This window comes from Bactrocera dorsalis, chromosome 3 (assembly GCF_023373825.1).
Source record: "Bactrocera dorsalis isolate Fly_Bdor chromosome 3, ASM2337382v1, whole genome shotgun sequence".
NCBI lineage: Eukaryota > Metazoa > Arthropoda > Insecta > Diptera > Tephritidae > Bactrocera > Bactrocera dorsalis.
Window position 1 is genome coordinate 51417482 of NC_064305.1, and position 24847 is coordinate 51442328.

The following is a 24847-nucleotide window of genomic DNA, read 5'->3' on the forward strand; positions in this document are numbered from 1 at the left end:
ACATTTTTTCATTCAAAGATACCTAATGTACTTATTATTTTGTCCAGCAATTTTTTTTAGTCTTTTTGGTATTTGCTAGAAGTTTAAGGTCCTATATCAACTATTATTACAAATATCTTTATTTTTGTTATTTAAATCATATATGAAATATAATATGATATTATTTCTCTTTAAAGCTAAGTATCCAGCTCTCAAGAAAAGTAAAAGCTTCATATAAAAAAACACTTAAGAAACGGTCAAGAAACTTTCCTGCGATAAATTTACTTGTGTTAGTATGCAGCTCTAAAGAAAACTAGTACTAATTTTTATACTTTTTTTCAATAAAATGTGAATATGGCAAACCTGGTTTTGCGAAGAAACATCAAATCAACAATTGTTTCTTGAAGGAAATTCAAAGTAATCGTTAAATTCATTCCAAATTAGTTCAAATCATTATTATGAAGTATATTTCATTTTGAAATGTTGTATAAAACTTACCAATCATCAACAACATTCCTTAAATCGCAAGGAAAATATTTATGTTATAATACTACACACATACATATCACGAACAAAGTTTATTTTCTTTGTTTATTCTCTCTTGCTCTTCTAACGTGGATCATTCACAATGCGTAACCAGCCAACAGAATTACTTGAAGAAATAATGTACTTTTTTTCTTGAGCAATTACTTGAGAGCTAGATACGGACTTTAAACATGAATAAAAGAGAATTTATTAGTCATTGAATGCTACACGGGCGTATGTACTTATTATTTTGACCAGGTGTGTATATATGGTACATATGCATATATTTATTCGTTTTTTACTCAACTTAAGTTATTTATGTTTCTTTCTTTTGTACGCGTGCTTTATAATTAATTTTCAGAGAATATTCTTATTCGTTTACTTTATCTTGAATATTATTAATTTTTATGATATATTTTCTTTTACAGACTTACTCGGGCCTATTCTGTGTTGTTGTGAACCCTTACAAGAAATTGCCAATCTATACCGAGAAGATAATGGAACGGTATAAGGGTATAAAAAGGCATGAAGTGCCTCCTCATGTTTTTGCAATAACCGACACCGCCTATAGATCTATGCTACAAGGTAAACCATTCCAAATAATTTGATGAAAAAATATTAATAAATATTAGAGAGCAAAGGTCAAAGGTCAACAAAGGTCAGCTCAGTACTTCCTTTCTCTAATTAATAATGTAGTGAAGAGCTAAAGAAAATCGTAGTGCAGTTATAGTTCATATTCAAAACTATCCTGTGAAATTTTTTGATTGGTTGAAAATTGTCAATTTGACATTAAAAACGACAATATTTTATCTAAAAAAACGACGTTTTTTTTTGGAACTACGCCATTTTGTTAATTTTTGATAATTTCCATTATCGTAGGTCATTGTATAAGAAATACCTTCATCTTTAATAACCTTTTTGAATTTTTTGTATTAGCTATTCATACGGCCGGAATCATGTCAGCAGTTGGGGAACTTTTTTTTTTTGGCAACCGAAGTCCCCACATTACTCCGTTACTTTTAAATATTTTTGTAATTGCAATTTCGTTTCCGAATCATCTACATTTGATGAAAATTGTTCCAAGGAAAATGGAAATATCTACCAGATCAATATATAAACTTATTTAAGACGATATTCACATGAAAGCTTACCGTCGGGCAACTAGGTCATCTTCAATCTTTAGTTCGAGTAGCGTCATCAATGGCAACAAAAATAGTACGTGCTGCTATTGATCAATGGCCGAATCATTTGAGGGTTTTTGTGAAAGCAAAAGATGGCCATTTCGAATAAAATTTGTACTTTCCATTATTAAATAAAATTAACTTTATTAAAAAATTAATTATAGTTGGCTAGCCATGCTTCGACAAAACTTAAGTGCTCCACTAATATTCTTGATGCTATAATGTGGCATTTGTTACGGCTCACTAAAGCTGTGTCATCCACAAAATTGAAGTCAATTCATTATTAGCTGTTGGAAGATCTGCTGTATATACATATGATGTATAGACTTGGGCCTAAAATACTGTCCTGTGGTACACCAGTCCTTATCTGTCGTTCATTAAGCTTAGTACGCAGCTCTCAAGAAACGTAAAAACTTCATATAAAAAAACGCTTAAGAAACGGTCCAGAAACGTTCCTGCGATAGAGTTACTTGTGCTAGTACGCAGCTCTTAAGAAAGCTAGTACTAATTTTTAATACTTTTTTTCAATAAAATGTGAATATGGCAAACCTGGTTTTGCGAAGAAACATCAAATCAACAATTGTTTCTTGCAGGAAATTCGAAGTAATCGTCAAATTCATCCTAAATTAGTTGAAATCATTATTATAAAGTATGTTCCATTTTGAAAGGTTGTATAAAACCAACCAATCGTCAACAACATTCCTTAAATCTCAATGAAAATATTTGTGTTACCATACACATACATACATACGCACAAAGTTTGTTTACTTTGTTTATTCTCTCTTGCTCTTCTAATGTGGATCATTCACAATGCGTAACCAGCTGTCAAAATTACTTCAGAAATAATGTATTTCTGTTCTTGAGCAATTACTTGAGAGCTGCGTACCAACCTTTAGATATGAAATCCCTCACTTTATCTATTCTATATAGTATATGTATAAAATTGTTTGGATTTCAATCCTCTTGTTGACATCTTACACCTTAAGGAATTTCCCTGGCTTTGATTCTTGCAAGTTGCCAGAGTATAAAATTTTCGGTTGCACCCGCACTTATCCCTTCCTTACTTTATGTAATTAAATTGAGTTTATGTCGATTGAAACAATTACCGAGCATAATTTTTGCGTTTAATTTTTTGCGAAAACACGTTTTTATTTTAAATTTGTTAAAAAGAAAGTAATGGCTCCAAATAAATCCGGTGAAGGGCTGCGAGTACGTGTTATTGATAAATGATCAACATGACGAGGAAAGTTGAAATCTGGTTGACTGTCTGTCTGTCCGTCCGTCCGTCCGTGTTAGCTGTAGCTTGAATAAAAATTGAGATATCTCGATGAAACTTGTTATGTGAGTTCTTCTTCTTCTTTACTGGCGTAGACACCGCTTTCGCGATTATAGCCGAGTTAACAACAGCGCGCCAGTCGTTTCTTCTTTTCGCTAGGTGGCGCCATTTGGATATTCCAAGCGAAGCCAGGTCCTTCTCCACGTGGTCCTTCCAATGGAGTGGAGGTCTTCCTCTTCCTCTGCTTCCCCCGGTGGGTTTTGCGTCGAATACTTGCAGAGCTGGAGTGTTTTTGTCTATTCGGACAACATGACCTAGCCAGCGTATCAGTTGTCTTTTAATTCGCTGAACTATATCAATGTCATCATATATCTCATACTGCTCATCGTTCCATCGAATGCGATATTCGCCGCGCAAAGGACCATAAATCTTTCGCTCTTATAAAAGATTGTACCAGGTCCTTTTCGTGCTGCCGAAAGCAGCTTTGAAATCGACGAAGAGGTGGTGTGTGTCGATTCTCCTTTCATAGGTTTTTTCCAAGATTGTTGTTGATTTGCCAGGTCAAAAGTCACACTGATAAGGTCCAATCATAGCTTGGCACACTTAAATTCCAATCGTTGGGCATGCTTTCGTCCGACCATATTTTACAAAGAAGCTGATGCATGCTCCTCGTCAGTTTTTCGCAGCCGTGTTTGAATAGTTCGGCCGGCAATCCATCAGTGCCCGCCGTTTTGTTGTTCTTCAGGCGGGTATTGCTATTCGAACTTCTTCATGGTCGGGCAATGGGACATCTATTCCATCGTCATCGATTGGGGAATCGGATTCGCTTTCTCCTGGCGTTGTACTTTAACTGCCATTCAGCAGGCTGGAGAAGTGTTGCCTCCATAATTTTAGTATGCTTTGGGCATCGGTCGTTAGATCATCTTTGGGGGTTCTACAGGAGTATGCTCCGGTCTTGGAAACCTTCCGTAAGCCGCCGCATTTTTTCGTAGAATTTTCGTGCATTACCCATGTCGGCCAGCTTATCAAGCTCTTCATACTCACGCATTTCGTCCTCTTTCTTTTTCTTTCTGCAAATGCGTCTCGCTTCCCTCTTCAACTCTCGGTATCTATCCCATCCCGCACGTGTTGTGGTCGCTCGTAACGTTGCGAGGTAGGCAGACTGTTTTCTCTCCGCTGCGACACGGCAGTCTTCGTCGTACCAGCTGTTCTTTTGCACTTTCCGAAAACTAATGGTTTTTGGTTGCAGCTGAAATGCCGTCCCACAGTTCCCTTATACCGAGTGCTCTCAGAGAGCAGTAGTGCAAGCCGAGTAGAAAATCGTTTTGCTGTCTGTTGTGATTGCAGCTTCTCGACGTCGAACCTTCCTTGTGTTTGTTGACGTGCAGCAAACAGAGGCAAGTGCAAATCTTGGCTGCAACAAGATAGTGGTCCGAGTCGATGTTAGGATTTCGTTTGTCATGGTCGTCATCAAAAGGGGGGTTTCTCTTCCGAGGCTGTGTGTAATTTTTCATTGGGGGTGTTTTTTTTTACTTGGCGGGTACCAAACCCAGCGCACAACCCTATGCAGGGGATGTTTCGGCTTCTCACTTTAGCTCGCCTTCAAACGGATGTTCTTAGGCTACCCAGAGGATACTTGGTCAAAGATCGAAAGTCGTGAACTGCTTGAGCCATATGTAAAAGAATCGTTTCTGGCCACTCCCAAGTGAATAACGATCAGAGAACTTTCCTCACTTGTGTGAACTTCTACACATGACTTTATGTGAGTTCCTTAGTATAAAAAAAATCGAGTTCGTAGATGGCCGTAATCGGACCACTGTCACGCCCTATCAATCTAAAACCTATAAAGTGCCATAACTATGCACTAAATTAAGATATAAAACTATAACTTGGTACAGGGTATCGTAGTAGCAAGGGGCACTAGTGGGCAAAATATTTTGAAGAGGTGGCCACGTCCTCTAATAGGTTTAATGTACAAATCTCCTAAATGACTTAAGCTACAACAACTAAATTTGCTGAGTACAAATCTTATAAGAATATCTACCGACAGTGTGAAAATGGATGAACCCGATGATAACCCCGCTTACTCCCCATATAACGGTACTGTTAAAAACTACTAAATACGCCAGAGACATTGAATGTTACCAGTAAGATGATATAAGAGAGCTTTATGGGAGCCGGTGCGAAAATTGGACGATGGGCGTGGCACCGCTTACTTTTTGGGGAAATCGCATACCTCGGGACCCGACTAACTGATTTCCAAAAATATTTGTTACCTGGCATTTTTCTGACATGTCAAATTGCACATATACAAGTAGCACAATTTTAAATTCATCTTGATTCGATCAGTTTTCAGTACACAAATCAAGAAGCAATTAATATAACGAGAAACAACTTTGCAGGAATAGTGTCTTTAGTGCCACCTTATGACCAAAAATTGTTTAAATCCAATAAAACTGTTCAAGCCCCTAGGTACAGAATATTTAAACCCTCGTAGCTATATTTTGATCGAAAATGTCGACCAATATGTGATATGTATAACTGAAATTAAGGGATAAGCCTTTTCTTATAATGATATGTGTGCAAACATCCAATATTTGAAATAAAATTAAAATTTTCCGATAATGTTCATGAATGTATAGGTAAATCCCTTCACGAATCTACCAACGTTTATAAACTCTGACATCATCGCACCAAATGTGTATATACATACATACATACATATACATATGACTTCTATTCCTGAAAAGAAGTTATATTAAAAGATTAGTTGTGGTGGAAATTATTTATTACATAAACCGTTATTTGAAAACATACCCTGCAAGACAGCTACCGGTTAAGACATCAGCTAATTATTCAACACCACTACCAGATATTTCTGTTAAAGTTTCCAAGAGTTTCTTGAGGCCCAATTGACAATTCTAACCAAAATTCTTGTGTACGTGAGATCGTTCATATTCCACCTACACAAAGGCCTCATAAATAGCACGGTGTGTATATGTTGATTTCCGCGCTAAATTTTTCAATGCATTGGAGGTTCGTAGCCGTGGCTTGCTGGACAGCTACATACTTAATATTGTTATTGTAGAGGAATATATAAACAAGACGTTGTCATACTATTTTAAAAGAATTACTATTTCAGTGATACGATACGATATCTTTGCTTGAAGTATTCGTTTTAGATAAAGCCCTAAGCTCCACATTTGCTTTGCACTAGTTCATGTATGCTTTTTTTTTGAGGAGAATTGTTCATGCAATGTTTTCATATGTATGACGAATGTTCGGCAAAAAAGACAAGAGTGACTCCTATTTAAGTATGTTGGTATGTATGGGTATACATACATATGTATGTATGTATGTACATATTATTTAGTTGTGTATATTCCGTATATTCATATGTATGTACATAGATATACACTTAAGTAACCCGCAATTTTGATAAGTATACTTAGTGTTTTACAAAAAAGGCATTCGATGGTCATATTGAACATTTTTAAGCGTAAATTTATGAATCACATGGTGACAAATCAGTTGGAGGCACCGAGCCGGTTAGCTATCTTTATTTGCACTTGGATTTTTATATTCAGATGTTTTTCGTATGTAAATTCAAACGCTGAAACTGGTTTTTGGTTAAACATTCGAAACCTTTGATAGCAAAGTGGCCTGAGTAAAAGAAAGAAATCGATTTCTTTCTGCTACTTAAATTCCTCAAATGATTCATAACACTGAACGGTTATGGTAGAAACAACCGTTTATTCGGTCATCATATTACATACATACATATGTACATATGTATATGACATGTGTATGTATTAAGGAATTGCAAAGGAAAGCTATAAATAAATTTCGTAATCCACCATAGTGTTTAATACAAAATCTAATCGTGAAGTGTTTCAAATATCAAATACCACCCGTGTATACCTATGTATGGTCATTTCCATCACTTCAGACGTCGTGATAATAGCAAGCAATTTAACAAAAAAAAAATATTCATTAAAATGTAGTTTAATTTTGACAGTAGGATTTTTAAATAACTCTTTACTTTTTTTGTATATAGTGTTATAGTTGATTTTGCAACAATAAAGCAGAGCAGGAAAAAACCAGGAGTTGGTTTTTACGATGAATGATTCAAACGCCGATTTCAGCAAATTCTGGGGCAATTTTTATATGACCGTTAGACCGTTAGGCATTGATGCCTTGAAAATTGGTATGAATTATTCTTAAAAGTAATTTCAAGATTTTTTAATTAAATATTTACCACAGTCGAACGGGATATTTTTTCCGTCATAATATTTATTTATATGATAACAAAGGACTTTCTTATAACGGGTGGGCCATATAAAATTTTAAATTTAAAGATAGGGCGTAAAAGATTGAGTGTAGCGTTTGCTGTATGGCACGTAGCGCCGTCCTGCTGGAACCAAATGTTGTCCAAGTCTTCCTCTTCAAATTGCTTGAAGAAAAATTCGGTTCGGTTCGCGATATCGCTCACCATTGATGGTTACGGCGGTTCCTTCTTCATTTTCGAAGAAAAATGAGCCGATGATTCCACCAGACCAAAATCCGCACCATACAGTGATTCGTGCAGGGTGCATTGGCTTCTCGACGATTACGTGCGGGTTTCCATCGAAGATGATTTTTCGGTAAAATTGACCATCCTCCGTCAAACGATCTTCTGCCCAATCTGTCTATATTTCCCAGTTTTCTTTTAGTAAATAGCGACCCATTTCGTAAATTTTAGACTTTTTGCTGAATATCTATCACTTTCCGAACGGTATTTGACGTTTTCAATGTCGAAATATAGATAATTCAAATTTAAAACGTTAGATGACCCACCCTATACATTTTCTGTTTATTGTGTCCTGATGTCCTCATGTACTCAGAGCAAAAATTATTGATAATATGTTTCTTTAACAGTATAACAATATAAGTGAAATAAGATCACATTAGCAATTTGTTTATAAAGTTACAATATTAGGGTCATCTTTATTTGTTTGGCCACATAGTGTATTTATAGGAAATAGTCAGTTTTATAAGGAGTAGTTTCATATAAGGAATAGCCACTTAATTAAAAAAAATTAACAAAAATGTACATCTATAATTAATTAAAAGAAAACAATGTGAAGTTATTTTAAGGCGACTAAATCATTTTTACTACTAATGGTAGAATTATAGAATTCACAATAGGCTCTTCTAGTAACGATTCGTGCCTTCTTTAGCCTCAAAATCTTTCTTCATTTTTGAAGGCATGGAATTCACTAGGACCTCAATTAGTTTCCTTGTAACGGGACCATACCAAATCTAAAATCTTTATCAATTGATTTTTATTTGTTGGCTTTAGCAACTTTATACTTCATGACTTCGGGCGATTTTTCAGGCCAATCTAAGCGTTGAATCCATAGATCGCTAAATGTATTGACCAAGTAAAACTTAAAATTCGAGCTGAATAAGATCGTCTACGCCAATATTATATAGAAGTTTAATACATGATTTGCTTTCAATCTAAACTTATCCATTTTGCACAATAGCTTGGCGCTGAGCTATCCTGAAAAGCATTATCCGTATCAGTTGCAGGAAATAAAAAATTGTTGACCATTCCATCAACAAAGTGTATAAGTCCTAAAACGTGGTAAGAAAGGGAGGAAAACTTAATTTTCTTTACAACACAATTATCCTGGAACCTCTCACTATCTGAACGGCACTTAGCAAATTAAATTTGCTATCGTTAAATCACATGATCTGTTGCCAATTAAATAGCTACAACCAATTCTAGGTGCTATTTACTGAGAAGATCAAGATGAAGAATCTAATGCCAAAATGGGAGTTTTTAGGTCACCTATTAACAGCTTGGAATCCAATTTGATAGAAAATAATTAATTCCTCAGTGCCTATTAGATCTATGTAGTAAACATTTTCTCAAATTTGCAGTTATACTATATAGTATAGATGAAGATAGGAAAATGAAGTGGCAAAGTAGATTTAATGGAGCTGCCTCCCACAATCCGCACCAGGTGGTGGTGGGTTTTTATTGAGCGCATATGTATACGAGTACATACTTATACATTTTCAATACTCAATTTTCAACTATTGTTTAAATATAATTTTAGGATATTTAATACTAGTTATGGCACGTTAATGTTTTCAAAATTTGTAATGGAGTATAATGAATTTATTCGTAACAATTAAATGTATATTTCTTACAGGTACCGCCTTAATGTTTATTAAATAATTTTTTATATAATTTTGTAGATCGTGAAGACCAATCGATTTTATGTACTGGTGAATCTGGTGCTGGTAAAACCGAAAACACAAAAAAAGTGATACAGTATTTGGCGTATGTAGCGGCTTCAAAACCAAAAGGCTCGGGGGCGGTAAGTCTATAAATTTGAATGATCGAGTTCTAAATAATGCATTTGACACTTAAGTGCATTAATTATGAATGTATACTATGTACAGTAAAAAATCTTTTCTTTTCCCAAACCCTTCTTAACTAAAAAAATATCAATTTCGAAAGCGTCATTTAAGCTTTCATTATTTGAACTTATACATACATTTTTTCAATTGATTGTTTACATGTATGTATGTATGTATATAAGCAAATTTGTATGATATATGTATGTGTAAACGTACGTACACATGTGTATGTAATATGCCATGTGGTGTACTACATGCATACATACATACATACATATAGTATATGTACGTTAATGAGTAATGAAATTGTATTCATTATTATTATTATCTGAAAAAACGAGTAAAAGCAAACATTAACTTATTATGCTAAAAAATTATCTGAAGTGAAATGATTAAAAACCTTTTCGTTGGCAATTCAGAGCGAAAATACTTACGTGGTGACTCATCAGTTCAGTAAATAAACAAAGAAACAGAAATATCCGTAAAAGTAAAAAAGACGAAAGACAGTTGAAAACAAACCACGAATCAAAAAGTAAAAAATAAGTAAAATCGAATGTACAAATGAAGAATGGGGCAGAGTGTGCAGGGCTGTATGGCGTAATGTTAATAAAGAAATGGTGCACAGGCTGAGATCGTGCTGTTTGAATAGAATATCTTGCTCTCAAACGTGTTGCAACCTCGACTGCGGCTTTTAGCTCCATTTAAGGTGAACCGTGTCATCTAATATGGAATGCTAAAGTCCTAAGTTTATACAAATATTGAAAAGTATATTTATGCTTTAGTCGGTATATATGTATGTAAGTATACAGCTAAATAAAATGGAAGCATGAATTTGTGATAAGTGAAAATTCAGACATACTGAGGACTGGGTCCCATACTTTTAAACATTTAAAAAATGTTGAGAGAAACGATATTTAATTTTTTAACCCTTTTATAAATATAAACGCTGTGCTTTCAAAATAAAATAAAGAGCAATGATGATTTATGACATAGGAGCCACATTTTAAAATTTCGGCTATTCCACTTATGCTGGTGTGTTAATTTAAATATGTATGTGTGTAGATACTTTTTCCAACTGTTCACCATTGATAAATTTGCTACATCAATTGGATCGATCCAAATGAGATATAGGAACGTGAAATCATATGCTTTGACGAAGTGTTAAAGTAGAAATTGAAAACAGCAGCACTTTAAAGTAAAAGTTTTGCCGCATGCTCGTTTGTATAGATATGTATGTATATATTATAAATATGTACATATGTATGTATCTCAGTCAAGTGCATGCGCTTATATTCGATCATGACATTGTTACTATTTTTATTTTTTGCCCGTATGAAAAAGAAATACACCCGAATAAGTATTAATCACTTCCAATAAACGTATTTAAACATAATTACACATTACATATATGTATATAAACATGTATGTATACAGTTTGATATATACGTTTGGTTTATATCTAAACTTATTTTATTCGATTTTGTACAAATATGGAATTTGGCATGTTTTCGAGCGGAGAAGTTTCCTTTTAAGGCAACCAAAATTTCGTTAAGAAATTCTTCTAAAGATTTTGAAGTAATTAAATTTATTCCATAAATGCTAGCGTGTGCACAAGTGTGCCAACAGATACATTCATATACTTATTATTTACATACATACATATATTTGTAATAAAGTCAAATGGGTTTTGATATGTGTACATCGAAATGATCGTACATGTACATATATGAGTATGTATGTACATACATACGCCTATCTGTCTATTGATCACCATATAAGGATTAAACTCTGTAAATATGCTTTATTGGCTGCTGTCGTTGTCACCGTCGTAAACATATGTTCACTTTGGTTGTTCTTATTATTTCGAACGCGTCTGCATGACAACCGAGAGCGTTGTGTGTGTGACTACCAACCTATGGATTGTCGGATCAAATCCGACCTGGTAAAATTCTAAAAATTATGACTTTTTTGAAACCATGCGCCGATCTGCATGCCGTGTCAAACCTCTTCATTTACACTCGATTCTCTATTTTAAAGGAAAACTCTGAAAAATATATACTGTATAAAATCGGATATACAAATGTAATATTATAAACATAAATTTGGGGTACTCACAACGTGTCATAAAGCGTCATAAAATCATAAACTAAAATAAGTTTACGCAAACACAACTCTGAACGCTATGTTTTCGGATCGTTATAACTTATAACTTTATGAGACTATTTAAAACCCCTAATTGTATATGTGCATATGTAATAATAGATACAATGATATTACTTCGAAGTACAGAAATAACTAAATATGTATTTTAAAATAAAACTATTACCAGAATATTAGGTGTTTAATATGAATATTAAACTAGTTTTTTTCTTGTTATTACACATAAGTATGTAAAAGTTATTAGGACTTAATTTTATATTTAATTTGTGATATTTTTTATATTTTTATTTCATGTTTTCTCTTCAACTGCTCTACTTACTACCCACTACCACCACTATGTTGTATAATTGATTGGTTTGATGTCTACTTTCGAACATTTTATGCGCCGATTTTATTTAAATGAATATTCAAAATAATGTAAATATTGGAAAAAAACAATAATATCGCATCAAAATGAAAAATATATATTTGAAAATAAATTATTACACCCACACACTGCAATCTACTATTAACGTTTGTACACCTTTATTCACCAACAAATAATAACTTTAAAACGATACCACAATCACTAACACCACGAAATGTCCAAACAACCGACCGATTACCAACAATCAACCTAAACAAATAATTACCTCAACAATTTCTGCCAAAAAGGGACCTCATCCGGCTTTAATTATTGTAAGTATCTGCAACCAACCCATTTTTCCATATCACTAAGGCTATTATTATTCTGATTCTGCGTACATGTTCTTATAATTTTTTTAATTTGGTTATAATTATTTATGCTTTTATTTAACATAATCCTTTAGGTTTTAGTTTGGAAACAACTTAAAGTTACTTATGCTAAAACTTGTTAATAACTGTATATACATATGTTAGGTAGAGATAACTAATTACTTATTTTTGACAAAATTTCCTGTTTTGGCACATTTTGTTACTTACATATATTTATATATTTGTTTGGTTCCGTTTTCAATCCTGCGCTCTGACCTAAATAATCGTCGTGTTTCATATTTGAATATTTTATTAGATGCAAATTTTGTATGCAACTTATATTTAAAGAGCGGCTGCTCAAATATCAACCCTTGAACATTGTGAAGATACTATTTCGGGTTTTTACAAACACACCAGAGGACATTACTATATATAAAATGTATCCGTTCCCGCGACTGTCAGATCTACGTAACGGGAACTCTTGATCGCTATTCATTTACTTAATTGATCATAGAAAATTGTTTAATAAAATCACTTAGGATTCACAATTCTTCCGAAAGTCGGTAAATTATACTTTATTGGTTTTCTTTGTTAAAATTGACTATGATTTTAAGCCCTCATTTCTTCTTTTAGTTGTTGCGATTTTCGATTTTTTTGGTCAGAATGCATTTATAATATTTTACCCAAACCAATAATAATTAATTATTCTAACATATTGATGACAACTATTGTTATTTTCGCTATATACTATGCTATTTAACGCTTTTACCATTTCGGCGTTCATCGAATCCACTAAATGATTCGTCCCGATAAAATCACGTGTACAACTAAATATGAATTTTAGAGTAATAATGCGGAAACGTTTGCGGTAAAGTACCATAATGCCATAAGATTTGCCTATATCATTTTTACTTGAGTAAGCTTTTTTATGACTATCCAAGATGGAGAATTTAATTTTGTAAAATGTATTTGTTTTATTTGGCTTTTTGGTAGCTACAGTTTGATGCCAATGTGTTGTTATTTATTATTACCAGTATTGTTGTAGGTGCACTGTTTTTCTTTAGGCTACTAAAGTTAATATATATTTCGTACAATATAATATTCATATTCATTATCAACTCATAACTGAACCGTCTTAATTACGATGTTTTCAAAATATTGTTTATTACACTGAAAAGCCCAGTTGTAAGAACTCTGCAAAATTTCATCCATTAATATTTCTATGTCCACGTCTTAAACATAAAACGAAAGTCTTAAAAAATGGAGCACCCCTATAATATTTTTTATTATACGAATAGAAAGGCGGAATGCATTTAAAGAAATGCAATTAATATTGCACTATCTTGAACAAGACAGACATACTCGTACTTACTTTTCGAACTGCACTTTTTAATTGGCATTGAATATATTCATGAAATTAAAGCCAATTATTCCAATTTTACAGAATTTGCAAGTTAATGCGAAGAAAAGTTATAAAATCAAATGTCATGTTCATGGTGTATCAGATTCTGTTTGTATTAAGAATGAAACTCGAAAAGAAGTTCCCAAATTGAAAGAAAATATTGGATGCCGATGTATGATGTCGAAGGTATTTTCGTAGTTATATCAATACATCAATACTGTTGCAAGTAGACCATTTTGGTAGTTTTGTGCTAATTTATATAAATATGTAAATACAAAGCACTCATACCGATATTATACACTTATGTAAGCACTTACATATACATATGTAAGTACACAAATATTTCAGGATGGTTTTGTAAAAATTATAGTTCCATTTTTAATTGAATCTTCATATTTAATACTAAATATTTTGTACTTTTTTAATTGTGATAAGTATGTAGTTTGTTTCTCTGCAAATGTACAACGAGAACACCCAAAAATTGTAGTTAACATTAGATAATTTTTAAATGCACGGTTCAATGAATGTTTATTTTTTGAATATTAATATTGAAGACATGCATGGACGTATCAGATATGTCACAAGATAACGAAGAAAACTAATTTTGGAGATTTATTTAAATTTTGGTCCATACCATATACCCAATGAGGAAGGCCAAGTAATATTTACACGCCGACATACTTAAATTCATCCATTCAAGTCATCAATATAATTTTTATTTTTCAATATATTGCCTAAATTTTATAAATAGTTTATATTCGAAAGATCGTCAAGTAATTTGATTTGACCTAATTATCGTAAATAATAATCTAATGAAAATGATTTATTACACAGGGTGAACTGGAACAACAACTTTTGCAAGCTAATCCCATATTGGAAGCTTTTGGAAATGCGAAGACTGTAAAAAACGATAATTCATCTCGTTTTGTAAGTATCGATCTAAAAAATTAAACATAATTGCACTATTGAAACTTGTATATATGTAAGGGCTTAAATATTAAAAATCACTGTCAACATTTTTTTTATTTAATTTGCTCGAACTAAACAATTAATCAAAATTAGAAATATGTACATCGTCGAGGACGGCAATAATTGTTTTTCGGTTGCTAAATAATTCGTAGGCAGGTCGACCACCACTTATTAATTCTTGACAATTTTTATTATTATTATTATTTTTTTTAATTATAACAATTGTTATGCAGTTTTAATGACTTTATGTTTATTATATTTAGGGTAAATTTATACGCATAAACTTCGATGCGTCGGGTTACATTTCGGGTGCGAATATTGAAACTTACCTGTTGGAAAAATCTCGTGCCATTCGCCAAGCGAAGGATGAACGAACTTTCCACATATTTTATCAATTACTTGCTGGTGCATCGCCGGAACAACGAGAAAAGTTCATACTCGACGATATCAAATCATATCCATTTCTTTCAAATGGAAGTCTACCTGTGCCTGGCGTGGATGATTTTGCTGAATTTCAGGCAACAGTTAAGTCTATGAACATCATGGGAATGACTAGCGAAGACTTCAATTCTATATTCCGCATAGTTAGTGCTGTACTGTTATTTGGGTGTATGAAATTCCGACAAGAGCGTAATAATGATCAAGCTACGCTTCCAGATAACACTGTGGCTCAAAAGATTGCTCATTTACTTGGTTTAAGTGTAACTGATATGACAAGAGCCTTCCTAACACCCCGTATTAAGGTGGGCCGTGATTTCGTTACAAAAGCGCAAACGAAAGAACAAGTAGAATTTGCTGTGGAAGCTATTGCCAAAGCCTGCTACGAACGTATGTTCAAATGGTTGGTAAACCGTATTAACCGGTCGTTGGATCGTACCAAACGCCAGGGTGCATCTTTTATAGGTATACTTGATATGGCTGGTTTCGAGATATTCGAATTGAATTCATTCGAACAGCTTTGCATTAATTATACTAATGAAAAATTGCAACAACTCTTCAATCACACGATGTTCATTTTGGAACAGGAGGAATATCAACGGGAGGGTATTGAATGGAAATTTATTGACTTTGGATTAGATCTTCAACCAACCATTGATTTAATTGATAAACCTGGCGGTATAATGGCATTATTGGACGAAGAATGTTGGTTCCCAAAGGCTACAGACAAAACGTTTGTTGACAAACTTGTATCAGCACATTCCATGCATCCGAAATTCTTGAAAACAGATTTTCGAGGCATAGCTGACTTTGCTATTGTTCACTATGCTGGCAAGGTTGATTACTCGGCTGCCAAATGGCTAATGAAGAATATGGATCCGTTGAATGAAAATATTGTTTCGCTGTTGCAAGCATCGCAGGATCCTTTTGTTGTGAATATTTGGAAGGACGCTGAAATTGTGGGTATGGCTCAACAAGCATTAACCGACACTCAATTTGGTGCCCGCACCCGTAAGGGAATGTTCCGAACTGTATCACATTTGTACAAAGAACAACTTGCCAAACTAATGGATACCTTACGAAATACAAATCCAAACTTTGTCCGTTGCATTATTCCAAATCATGAAAAGCGTGCTGGTAAAATAGATGCGCCTTTGGTTTTAGATCAGTTACGCTGCAATGGTGTATTGGAAGGTATTCGTATTTGTCGTCAGGGCTTCCCCAATCGCATTCCCTTCCAAGAGTTCCGACAACGCTATGAACTACTTACGCCGAACGTTATACCCAAAGGCTTTATGGACGGGAAGAAAGCATGCGAGAAAATGATTCAAGCTTTAGAATTGGACACAAACCTGTTTAGAGTTGGTCAATCGAAAATCTTTTTCCGAGCAGGCGTATTGGCTCATCTGGAAGAAGAACGTGATTATAAGATCACCGATTTAATAGTGAACTTTCAAGCGTTCTGTCGTGGCTATCTAGCACGCCGCAATTACCAAAAACGTCTACAGCAGTTAAACGCAATCCGTATAATACAACGAAATTGTGCGGCATATCTGAAGTTACGCAACTGGCAGTGGTGGCGCCTATACACAAAAGTAAAGCCCTTGTTAGAAGTAACTAAACAAGAAGAAAAACTAGTACAAAAAGAAGATGAGCTTAAACAGGTGCGTGAAAAACTAGATGTTTTGGCTAAAAGCACACAGGAGTATGAACGTAAATATCAACAAGCTCTGGAGGAAAAGACCACATTAGCTGAACAATTACAAGCTGAAATTGAACTTTGTGCTGAAGCAGAAGAGTCACGTTCCCGTTTGATGGCTCGCAAGCAAGAGTTAGAGGATATGATGCAAGAATTGGAAGCGCGTATTGAAGAGGAAGAAGAAAGGTCACTTGCACTCGGAGCAGAGAAGAAGAAGTTAGAGCTGAATATTCAAGATCTCGAAGAACAATTGGAAGAAGAAGAGGCGGCTCGACAGAAATTACAACTAGAAAAGGTACAGTTAGACGCTAAAATCAAAAAGTACGAAGAAGATTTGGCTGTTACTGATGATCAAAATCAGAAGTTGTTAAAAGAGAAGAAAATACTAGAGGAACGTGCCAATGACCTTTCTCAAACATTGGCGGAGGAAGAGGAGAAAGCAAAGCACTTAAGTAAATTAAAAGCTAAGCATGAAGCTACAATAGCTGAATTAGAAGAACGATTACATAAAGACCAGCAACAACGTCAAGAATCCGATCGTTCCAAGCGTAAGATTGAAACCGAAGTGGCCGACTTGAAGGAACAATTAAATGAGCGTCGTATTCAAGTGGAGGATATGCAAACGCAATTGGTGAAACGTGAAGAGGAGTTGACGCAAACCCTAATGCGTATCGATGAGGAATCTGCAGCGAAAGCTACTGCGCAAAAGGCGCAACGCGAATTAGAATCACAATTGGCGGAAATTCAGGAAGACTTGGAAGCCGAAAAGGCTGCTAGAGCGAAGGCAGAAAAAATACGCCGAGATTTAGGTGAGGAGCTGGAGGCATTGAAAAACGAACTTCTAGACTCTTTGGATACAACAGCTGGTGAGTAAACAAAATCTCTTATACGAATGAGGCACGAGGTACCTTTGAAATTTTGATCAATAAGTTATTTGTTCTAAAATACAAATATTTGAGGTATTTATTTTTATATGCATATACATATACGTATATTTTCTGAATATATATATACTTTTTTAATTATACAATTGAATTGAATGTCGTGCTTTTCTTTCCCACTTGTAGCTCAACAAGAATTACGTTCAAAGCGGGAACAAGAACTGGCCACCCTGAAGAAATCACTAGAAGATGAGGCAGTCAATCATGAATCCTTTTTATCTGAAATGCGGCACAAACATTCACAAGAACTGAATGCAATTAATGATCAATTAGAAAACTTGCGCAAAGCAAAAGCAGTGCTGGAAAAATCGAAAGGCACTTTGGAGGCAGAAAATGCAGATTTGGCTACCGAATTGCGTAGCGTTAATAGTTCACGTCAGGAAAATGATCGCCGAAGAAAACAAGCGGAATCGCAAATTGCTGAACTTCAGGTATACGAGTAACATTTGAATTTGTATGTCTATATTAAGGCCATAGATATACTAGTAGGTATAAGAGTATATACCAGGTGTGCGAAAAAAATAACGGGCATTTTCGTTTTTGAAACAAAATATTTATTCATACGTTTGTTTTAATGTGGACGCCTTCCAAATAATTTCCATTCGAAATTAAGCACTTATGCCATTTCTCAAACCCGATTTTTGGAGAAGCCCTTAGTTTCCCTTTATTTTCGGAAATAGAAGCCATGCCTGGTGAATATGGAGACTGATGCATAGTCAACGTATTGTTTTTGGCCAAGAATTTACGACCAAGCAACGAAGTGTGAGCTTTTAACAAACGAAAATCGCAAGCTCATAAAAACACGTCTAATCTTAGCGGCTACTATAGGCAAAGTAAACAATGAATACTGCCGTATACTTCAGGGACATGTAATATACATATATCGACGTAATCAAAAAATAACAATTGTTGGAGAGTACACCTCGATATTATTTTCTGAACACACCTCGTATGTATTTATGTATGTAAGAATTGTCGCTCGCTGTTACAATGACATACCTATATCCATATTGCAATATTATCATGTTATCCAAACTGGATGTATCCAGTTTCACAGCTCCGAGTTTTGTGGTTTATAGACTACCTTTATAGCATTTCCAATAATATTCGTCGTGTCGTGTTCTTAGCAGTGCTTGCAGTTTCAATTTAAAATTATAGCTACATAAATTGTGTTTGCATAAAATCTTGATTTCACAATTAGAGCATCTACATTCTTTCAAACATATTCTTCTTCACAAAAAATGTCAGCTAAAACCCTTTAAACCATATTTAAGATATGAGTAAAAAACAATTTCATAGGTAATTTTATGTTCTATAATTTTTGCCTGACTACTTGATGTTATATAAAAATTAGTTGAATTTCTGTTAAATTTGTGTATTAATCAAATTATCTGCTCTACATTAATATGTATGTTTGTTTGTATATATGTACTGTACAATATGCCTAATTGATAAATATAAATAATGTGTAGGTAAAACTAGCTGAAATCGAACGTGCCCGATCGGAACTCCAAGAGAAATGCACAAAATTGCAACAGGAGGCAGAAAATATAACGAATCAGTTGGAAGAAGCTGAGTTGAAAGCATCGACTGCTATAAAATCTGCTAGTAATATGGAATCTCTACTCACAGAGGCGCAACAATTACTTGAGGAAGAGACGCGGCAGAAGTTATCGTTGAGCTCAAAACTGAGGCAATTAGAATCAGAAAAGGAAGCATTGCAGGAACAGCTAGAAGAGGATGAAGAGTCGAAGCGTAACTATGAAAGAAAATTGGCTGAGTTAACCGCACAAATGCAGGATATTAAGAAAAAAGCAGAAGAGGATGCCGATCTGGCTAAAGAATTAGAGGAGGGCAAAAAACGTTTGAATAAAGAACTTGAAGCGCAGGAAAGACAAGTTAAAGAATTGATAGCTCAAAATGATCGTTTAGACAAAAGTAAAAAGAAGATACAGTCGGAACTGGAGGACACAACCATTGAATTGGAAGCACAACGTACAAAGGTATTGATATTTGAATTTTTGAATTTCGAAAATGTATTTAGTTTTTGCTTTTGTTTTTGACAGGTGCTTGACCTGGAGAAGAAACAAAAGAATTTCGATAAAATACTTGCGGAGGAAAAAGCCATTTCGGAGCAAATAGCTCAAGAGCGTGACACTGCAGAGCGTGAAGCACGGGAAAAAGAAACAAAGGTGCTTTCACTAACTCGTGAATTAGATGAAGCTTACAATAAAATCGAAGATTTAGAAAACAAAAGAAAAGTGCTTCAGAACGAGCTCGATGATTTGGCAAATTCGCAAGGTACTGCGGATAAAAACGTACATGAGTTAGAAAAAGCCAAACGTGCATTGGAGTCCCAGTTGGCTGAATTGAAGGCCCAAAATGAAGAACTTGAAGACGATTTACAATTGACCGAAGATGCCAAGTTGCGCCTGGAAGTGAATATGCAAGCATTGCGTTCACAATTCGAGCGAGATTTACAAGCGAAGGAAGAGCAGGCGGAAGAGAAGCGCCGTGGTCTTATTAAACAAATTCGTGACTTGGAGGCAGAGTTAGATGAGGAACGAAAACAGCGCACTGCTGCTGTTGCAGCAAAGAAGAAGCTAGAAGGGGATTTGAAAGAGATGGAAACAACAATGGAAATGCATAACAAGGTCAAAGAAGACGCGTTGAAACATGCTAAAAAACTTCAAGCCCAAGTTAAGGATGCTTTGCGCGATGCTGAGGAAGCCAAGGCAGCGAAAGAAGAGTTACAAGCTGCAAGTAAAGAAGCTGAACGTAAAGTTAAAGCTTTGGAGGCGGAGCTACTCCAATTAACAGAAGATTTAGCAAGCTCCGAAAGAGCTCGTCGTTCTGCCGAAACCGAACGTGATGAACTCGCCGAAGAAATTGCAAATAACGCCAGCAAAGGTTCACTTATGATTGATGAAAAACGTCGATTAGAGGCTCGAATCGCTACGTTGGAAGAAGAATTGGAAGAAGAACAATCTAATTCAGAATTGCTATTAGATCGTAGTCGTAAGGCGCAGCTATCCATTGAGCAACTTTCGACTGAGTTGGCAAATGAAAAATCAAATTCTCAAAAGAATGAAAATACTCGTGCATTACTTGAGCGCCAAAACAAAGAACTCAAAGCCAAATTAACCGAGATTGAGACGGCACAGCGCACTAAAGTAAAGGCTACAATAGCAACGCTGGAAGCGAAAATAACCAATCTTGAAGAGCAGTTAGAAAATGAAGGAAAAGAACGCCTCTTGCAACAGAAAGCCAATCGCAAAATGGATAAGAAGGTTAAAGAGCTAACAATGAATATCGAAGATGAACGTCGTCATGCTGATCAATACAAGGAGCAAATTGATAAAGTACGTTCTTGTAAATGTGACAATTAGTTACGAATTATACTAATCAAATTATTCTTAATATAGCTTAACAGCCGCATGAAGCTACTTAAGCGAAATCTTGACGAAACCGAAGAGGAATTGCAGAAGGAAAAAACGCAAAAGCGCAAATATCAACGCGAATGTGAGGATATGATTGAAAGTCAAGAAGCAATGAACAGAGAGATCAACTCTCTAAAAACAAAATTAAGGTAAGGAAAACCATTAATAAAACATAGTTCCAGAAACATACTTTAGACTCATAAATATTCAGTGAAATTATATTTTTCACCTATTACAACCATTTTTATTTTTAAGTTTTAATGTATAGTTATTTCACATGTTCATTGATGATTATGCTTAAACAATTTAAAATAAAATTAAAAATGCCATTTGAATGCCAAACTATAGATCGATGCAAGTGGCAGAAACGGAAAAGGCTAAAGCCTATTCACCTAAGAAGGACGCTTCACTTATAATGAATTGTGAAGGCTTGTAAAGCGGCGGTTAAAAATGTTTAAAATGGGGAAAAGTTTAAAATGTAAGGGCGTCTAATTTGTTTTGCCTTTCTGAGTTTTCGCACGTATTTTAGATTATTTGACCCTATCCACAGATATCACAAGCCAACTTAAATACTGAAATGAACTTACATAATTCCCTTATCTCAAAAAAGCTTATGTTTCATTTTTAAATATCTTGAAAGTGATTCAAATAATCAACCATAGAGAATAGAATTATTGATATGTATTGTGTTTTGTTTTAATTTAATCAGACTAAATATAAAAATTATGGCGTGACGTATGCAACGTATTTTACTTTCCTCGCTAAAATTTTTTTCAGAAATAAAGATTATTGAGGTCAGCACTTCTTTATCCATTTATGTTGTCTACATCATTCTAATTACGATAACAAGAGGAAGAATATATTAGGAAAGTGTTGATTGTTTTTCTTCGAAGTTTTGTTTATAAATCCCACATATAATAAAAAGTTTTAGGTTATTTTCATCTACAGTCTAAAGTGACAACATTATCGTAAAAGATTTGTATTAAAATGTATATACCTTTTTCGTAATAAAAATATGTCGATTCTAAAAAAGTATATAGCATGCTATTTTTGTTTGATAACGCACAATATAACACACTATTACTTATCCCGCATGACACAGGAATCATACCCGGAAGACCAAAGTAAACATTTGTACATTATATATCTGAATCATAATTTTCTTAAAGAAGAATTAAATCTTTAGGATCTGTTTTGTATTGAGCATGCAAAAGTGTTGGTGTTAATATTTCTTCTCTCATCTGATCTCTTTTTATAATGCTTTTTTTTCTTTGTAGGCGAGCTGGTGGAGGTATTGGTTTAAGTTCGAGCCGCTTGACTGGCACACCATCATCGTCGAAACGGGGCGATGACAGTTCCTCGGTGCAAGATGAATCATTAGATGGAGAAGACTCGGGCAATTAATGTATTAATTGGAAGTTAATTTTTTAATTGAATTAATATACGAAAGAAATTTGTATTTTTGTTAAAATCAAACACTCCATTATCTGCCGACTATTGTTAGCAGCAACTAAAATGTATAACGTATTGGAAAAGAGCATTCACTCTCACACACAAGACATCAATTCGGATATATGAATAAACACATCGAAATATGAATTGATTAACGATTAGAAACATTTGTACACTTTTTATACGCAACGTCATTTTATACATTTCCTTTTAAGCATTGACGTACAATTTACGAGCATGCATACCCTAACTTAACATAATTACATAAACATTTTATACACCTACGAAATTGATGATTAAACTGAGCCTACAAACGAGTATTCGAGTAATTACGGAAAATTGCATTTATAAGATTAAGATAAAAATAAAGTAATAAAAAAATGGTAACACGGGAATTATAACATTTATTTCATACAGTATGTACTCAGTACACACGGTGTACAGTCGTTCAGCGCATTGCGATTTTCCAAATACTTAAATTGGTCAAATCTAACATATACAACTATTGCATATGTCTGAGCATGGTGAGGATAGTAAATATTGAAAATGCCTTCCTTTCTTCATTTTCTTGGAATAGCTTCTTTAATAACAAGCAACTACGTATGTGAATATTAGGAACTCTTGCACCACATCTTATCAGTTGTTAAAATACTTTACAAATAGCTTTAAGCTGTGAGAACTTGAAGAATTTATCAAAAATAATTGGGTGGCAAGCTAATATGATACTGTTAATGAATTGCCTACACTGTTCATAAAATAAATTGATTAGTGGAGATATGATGCAACTTATTGAAGCATTTCTGAATACCACTTTATAAAACTTCGTATAATAGGAGAGATGGCCACAACTCCAAAGGGATTCAAAATAAAAATTCAGCTGTAATTATACATTGATCTATCCAGCAAAATATGTCTACATATGCACATACGATATTGACATGTAGGAAGGCCAGAATAAAATCATATCAATCGTAATATTTCACAATTGAGTATTCTTTTTTCATTATATTGACCATGCATTTTCGGAGGTTTATAAATAGTATTTATATGCATAAAAAAAAAAAAACAAATTTAAAGGAGTGTTGAGTGCCTTTATAATTTCAGTGACGATAATCCATACACATACATACATACACACTTGCTCTGTAAAGTAGTATTATCTACAGCAAAATCCTTATTCATGTAAACTTTATATATCTACTTGTCGCCGTTCTTGCAATGTATATGCATATGCATATGTCATATGTACATAAGTATAAAAATATGAAATATTCAAGTTCTCATAATGATGCAATTATAAAAGGTTCTTTGTTTTTTCATAAATTTTCTTTTTGCGTTTTGAGGATTTTGTGTTATTTACAATCTATTCGTATTCAGTTATCACTCAAAAAAAGCATTTTCATTGATTGAAATCTTTGAAAAATATATTTTTAATCATAAAAACAACAGCTGATTTTGACATTCTGGATACAATACCAATTAAAAGTTGGTATTTTGGGCTATCGACACAACTTTATATAATTGAATCATGGTTTACAGGAAATTGAACGAACTCAGTATCCGAATATAACGTTACATTATTAATCTTAACTGGAATTAATATAATTCTAGCTTGAAAACGTTATGTATTCTCTAAGTGTTTCTAAAGACGTACGTACATATACATACATATGTCTTCAAGTTGTCGCCCCATATCATTATAAAATATATTTTGTTGTTATGCTCTGCAATGTGCCATTTATTTATCTGTCGTTCAAATCAATATAACTCCACGTCCAACAGTTTTGTATTCATATATGTATACTGTTATTTTTTATATTTGAAAAACATCTTGTGTTGCCTCTTAATATTACAGTCTCTCTTATTGCATCGTAATTAGTCGATAGTATGCGACAATTGTTTTATTTGAAACTTTGAAATGTTCGCCTTTCACTTATTTGTTATAAAAATTAACTTTAAGAGTAAAACGAATGCGGAGTAATTGTTCAACTTCAGTATAAGGAATTTTTGTGCTTTTGAAGCAGGCAATGGGCGCTAATTCTTAAAAATAACACAATTTCACAATTGCCTGTTTGCATACAGTTTTCCAATTTATATTTTGTACTTAAGACATATTTTTCAAATACCTTTTACATATTTCTAATATTTTCTTCGTAATTAAACATAAATAATAATGACATAAAAGAGAAAATCACTCTATATTAGATATAAGATTTTATTTTTTTATTATATTTTGTTTAACATTATAAAAATTGTA

At 33.8% G+C, this 24847-nt stretch overlaps 1 protein-coding gene across 7 annotated transcripts; it reads left to right on the forward strand.

The window, feature by feature from the left end:
• The first annotated feature begins 896 nt into the window (after positions 1–896).
• On the forward strand, positions 897–23660 carry LOC105229412 (myosin heavy chain, non-muscle). 7 transcript variants are annotated; one of them, XM_049452858.1, is made up of 13 exons: positions 897–1089; positions 9211–9332; positions 12190–12213; positions 13094–13117; positions 13694–13837; positions 14486–14578; positions 14884–17623; positions 17825–18129; positions 19171–19701; positions 19765–21060; positions 21124–21287; positions 21487–21616; positions 22416–23660. In XM_049452858.1, the coding sequence occupies exons 1-12, from the start codon at positions 912–914 to the stop codon at positions 21572–21574; spliced, it is 5709 nt and encodes a 1902-aa protein (XP_049308815.1). In that variant the 5' UTR covers positions 897–911; the 3' UTR covers positions 21575–21616; positions 22416–23660. The 7 variants fall into 7 exon arrangements, with proteins under 7 accessions (XP_049308815.1, XP_049308814.1, XP_049308818.1 ...); XM_049452857.1 differs by lacking the exon at positions 21487–21616; XM_049452861.1 differs by lacking the exon at positions 13694–13837.
• Positions 23661–24847: the final 1187 nt, after the last annotated feature.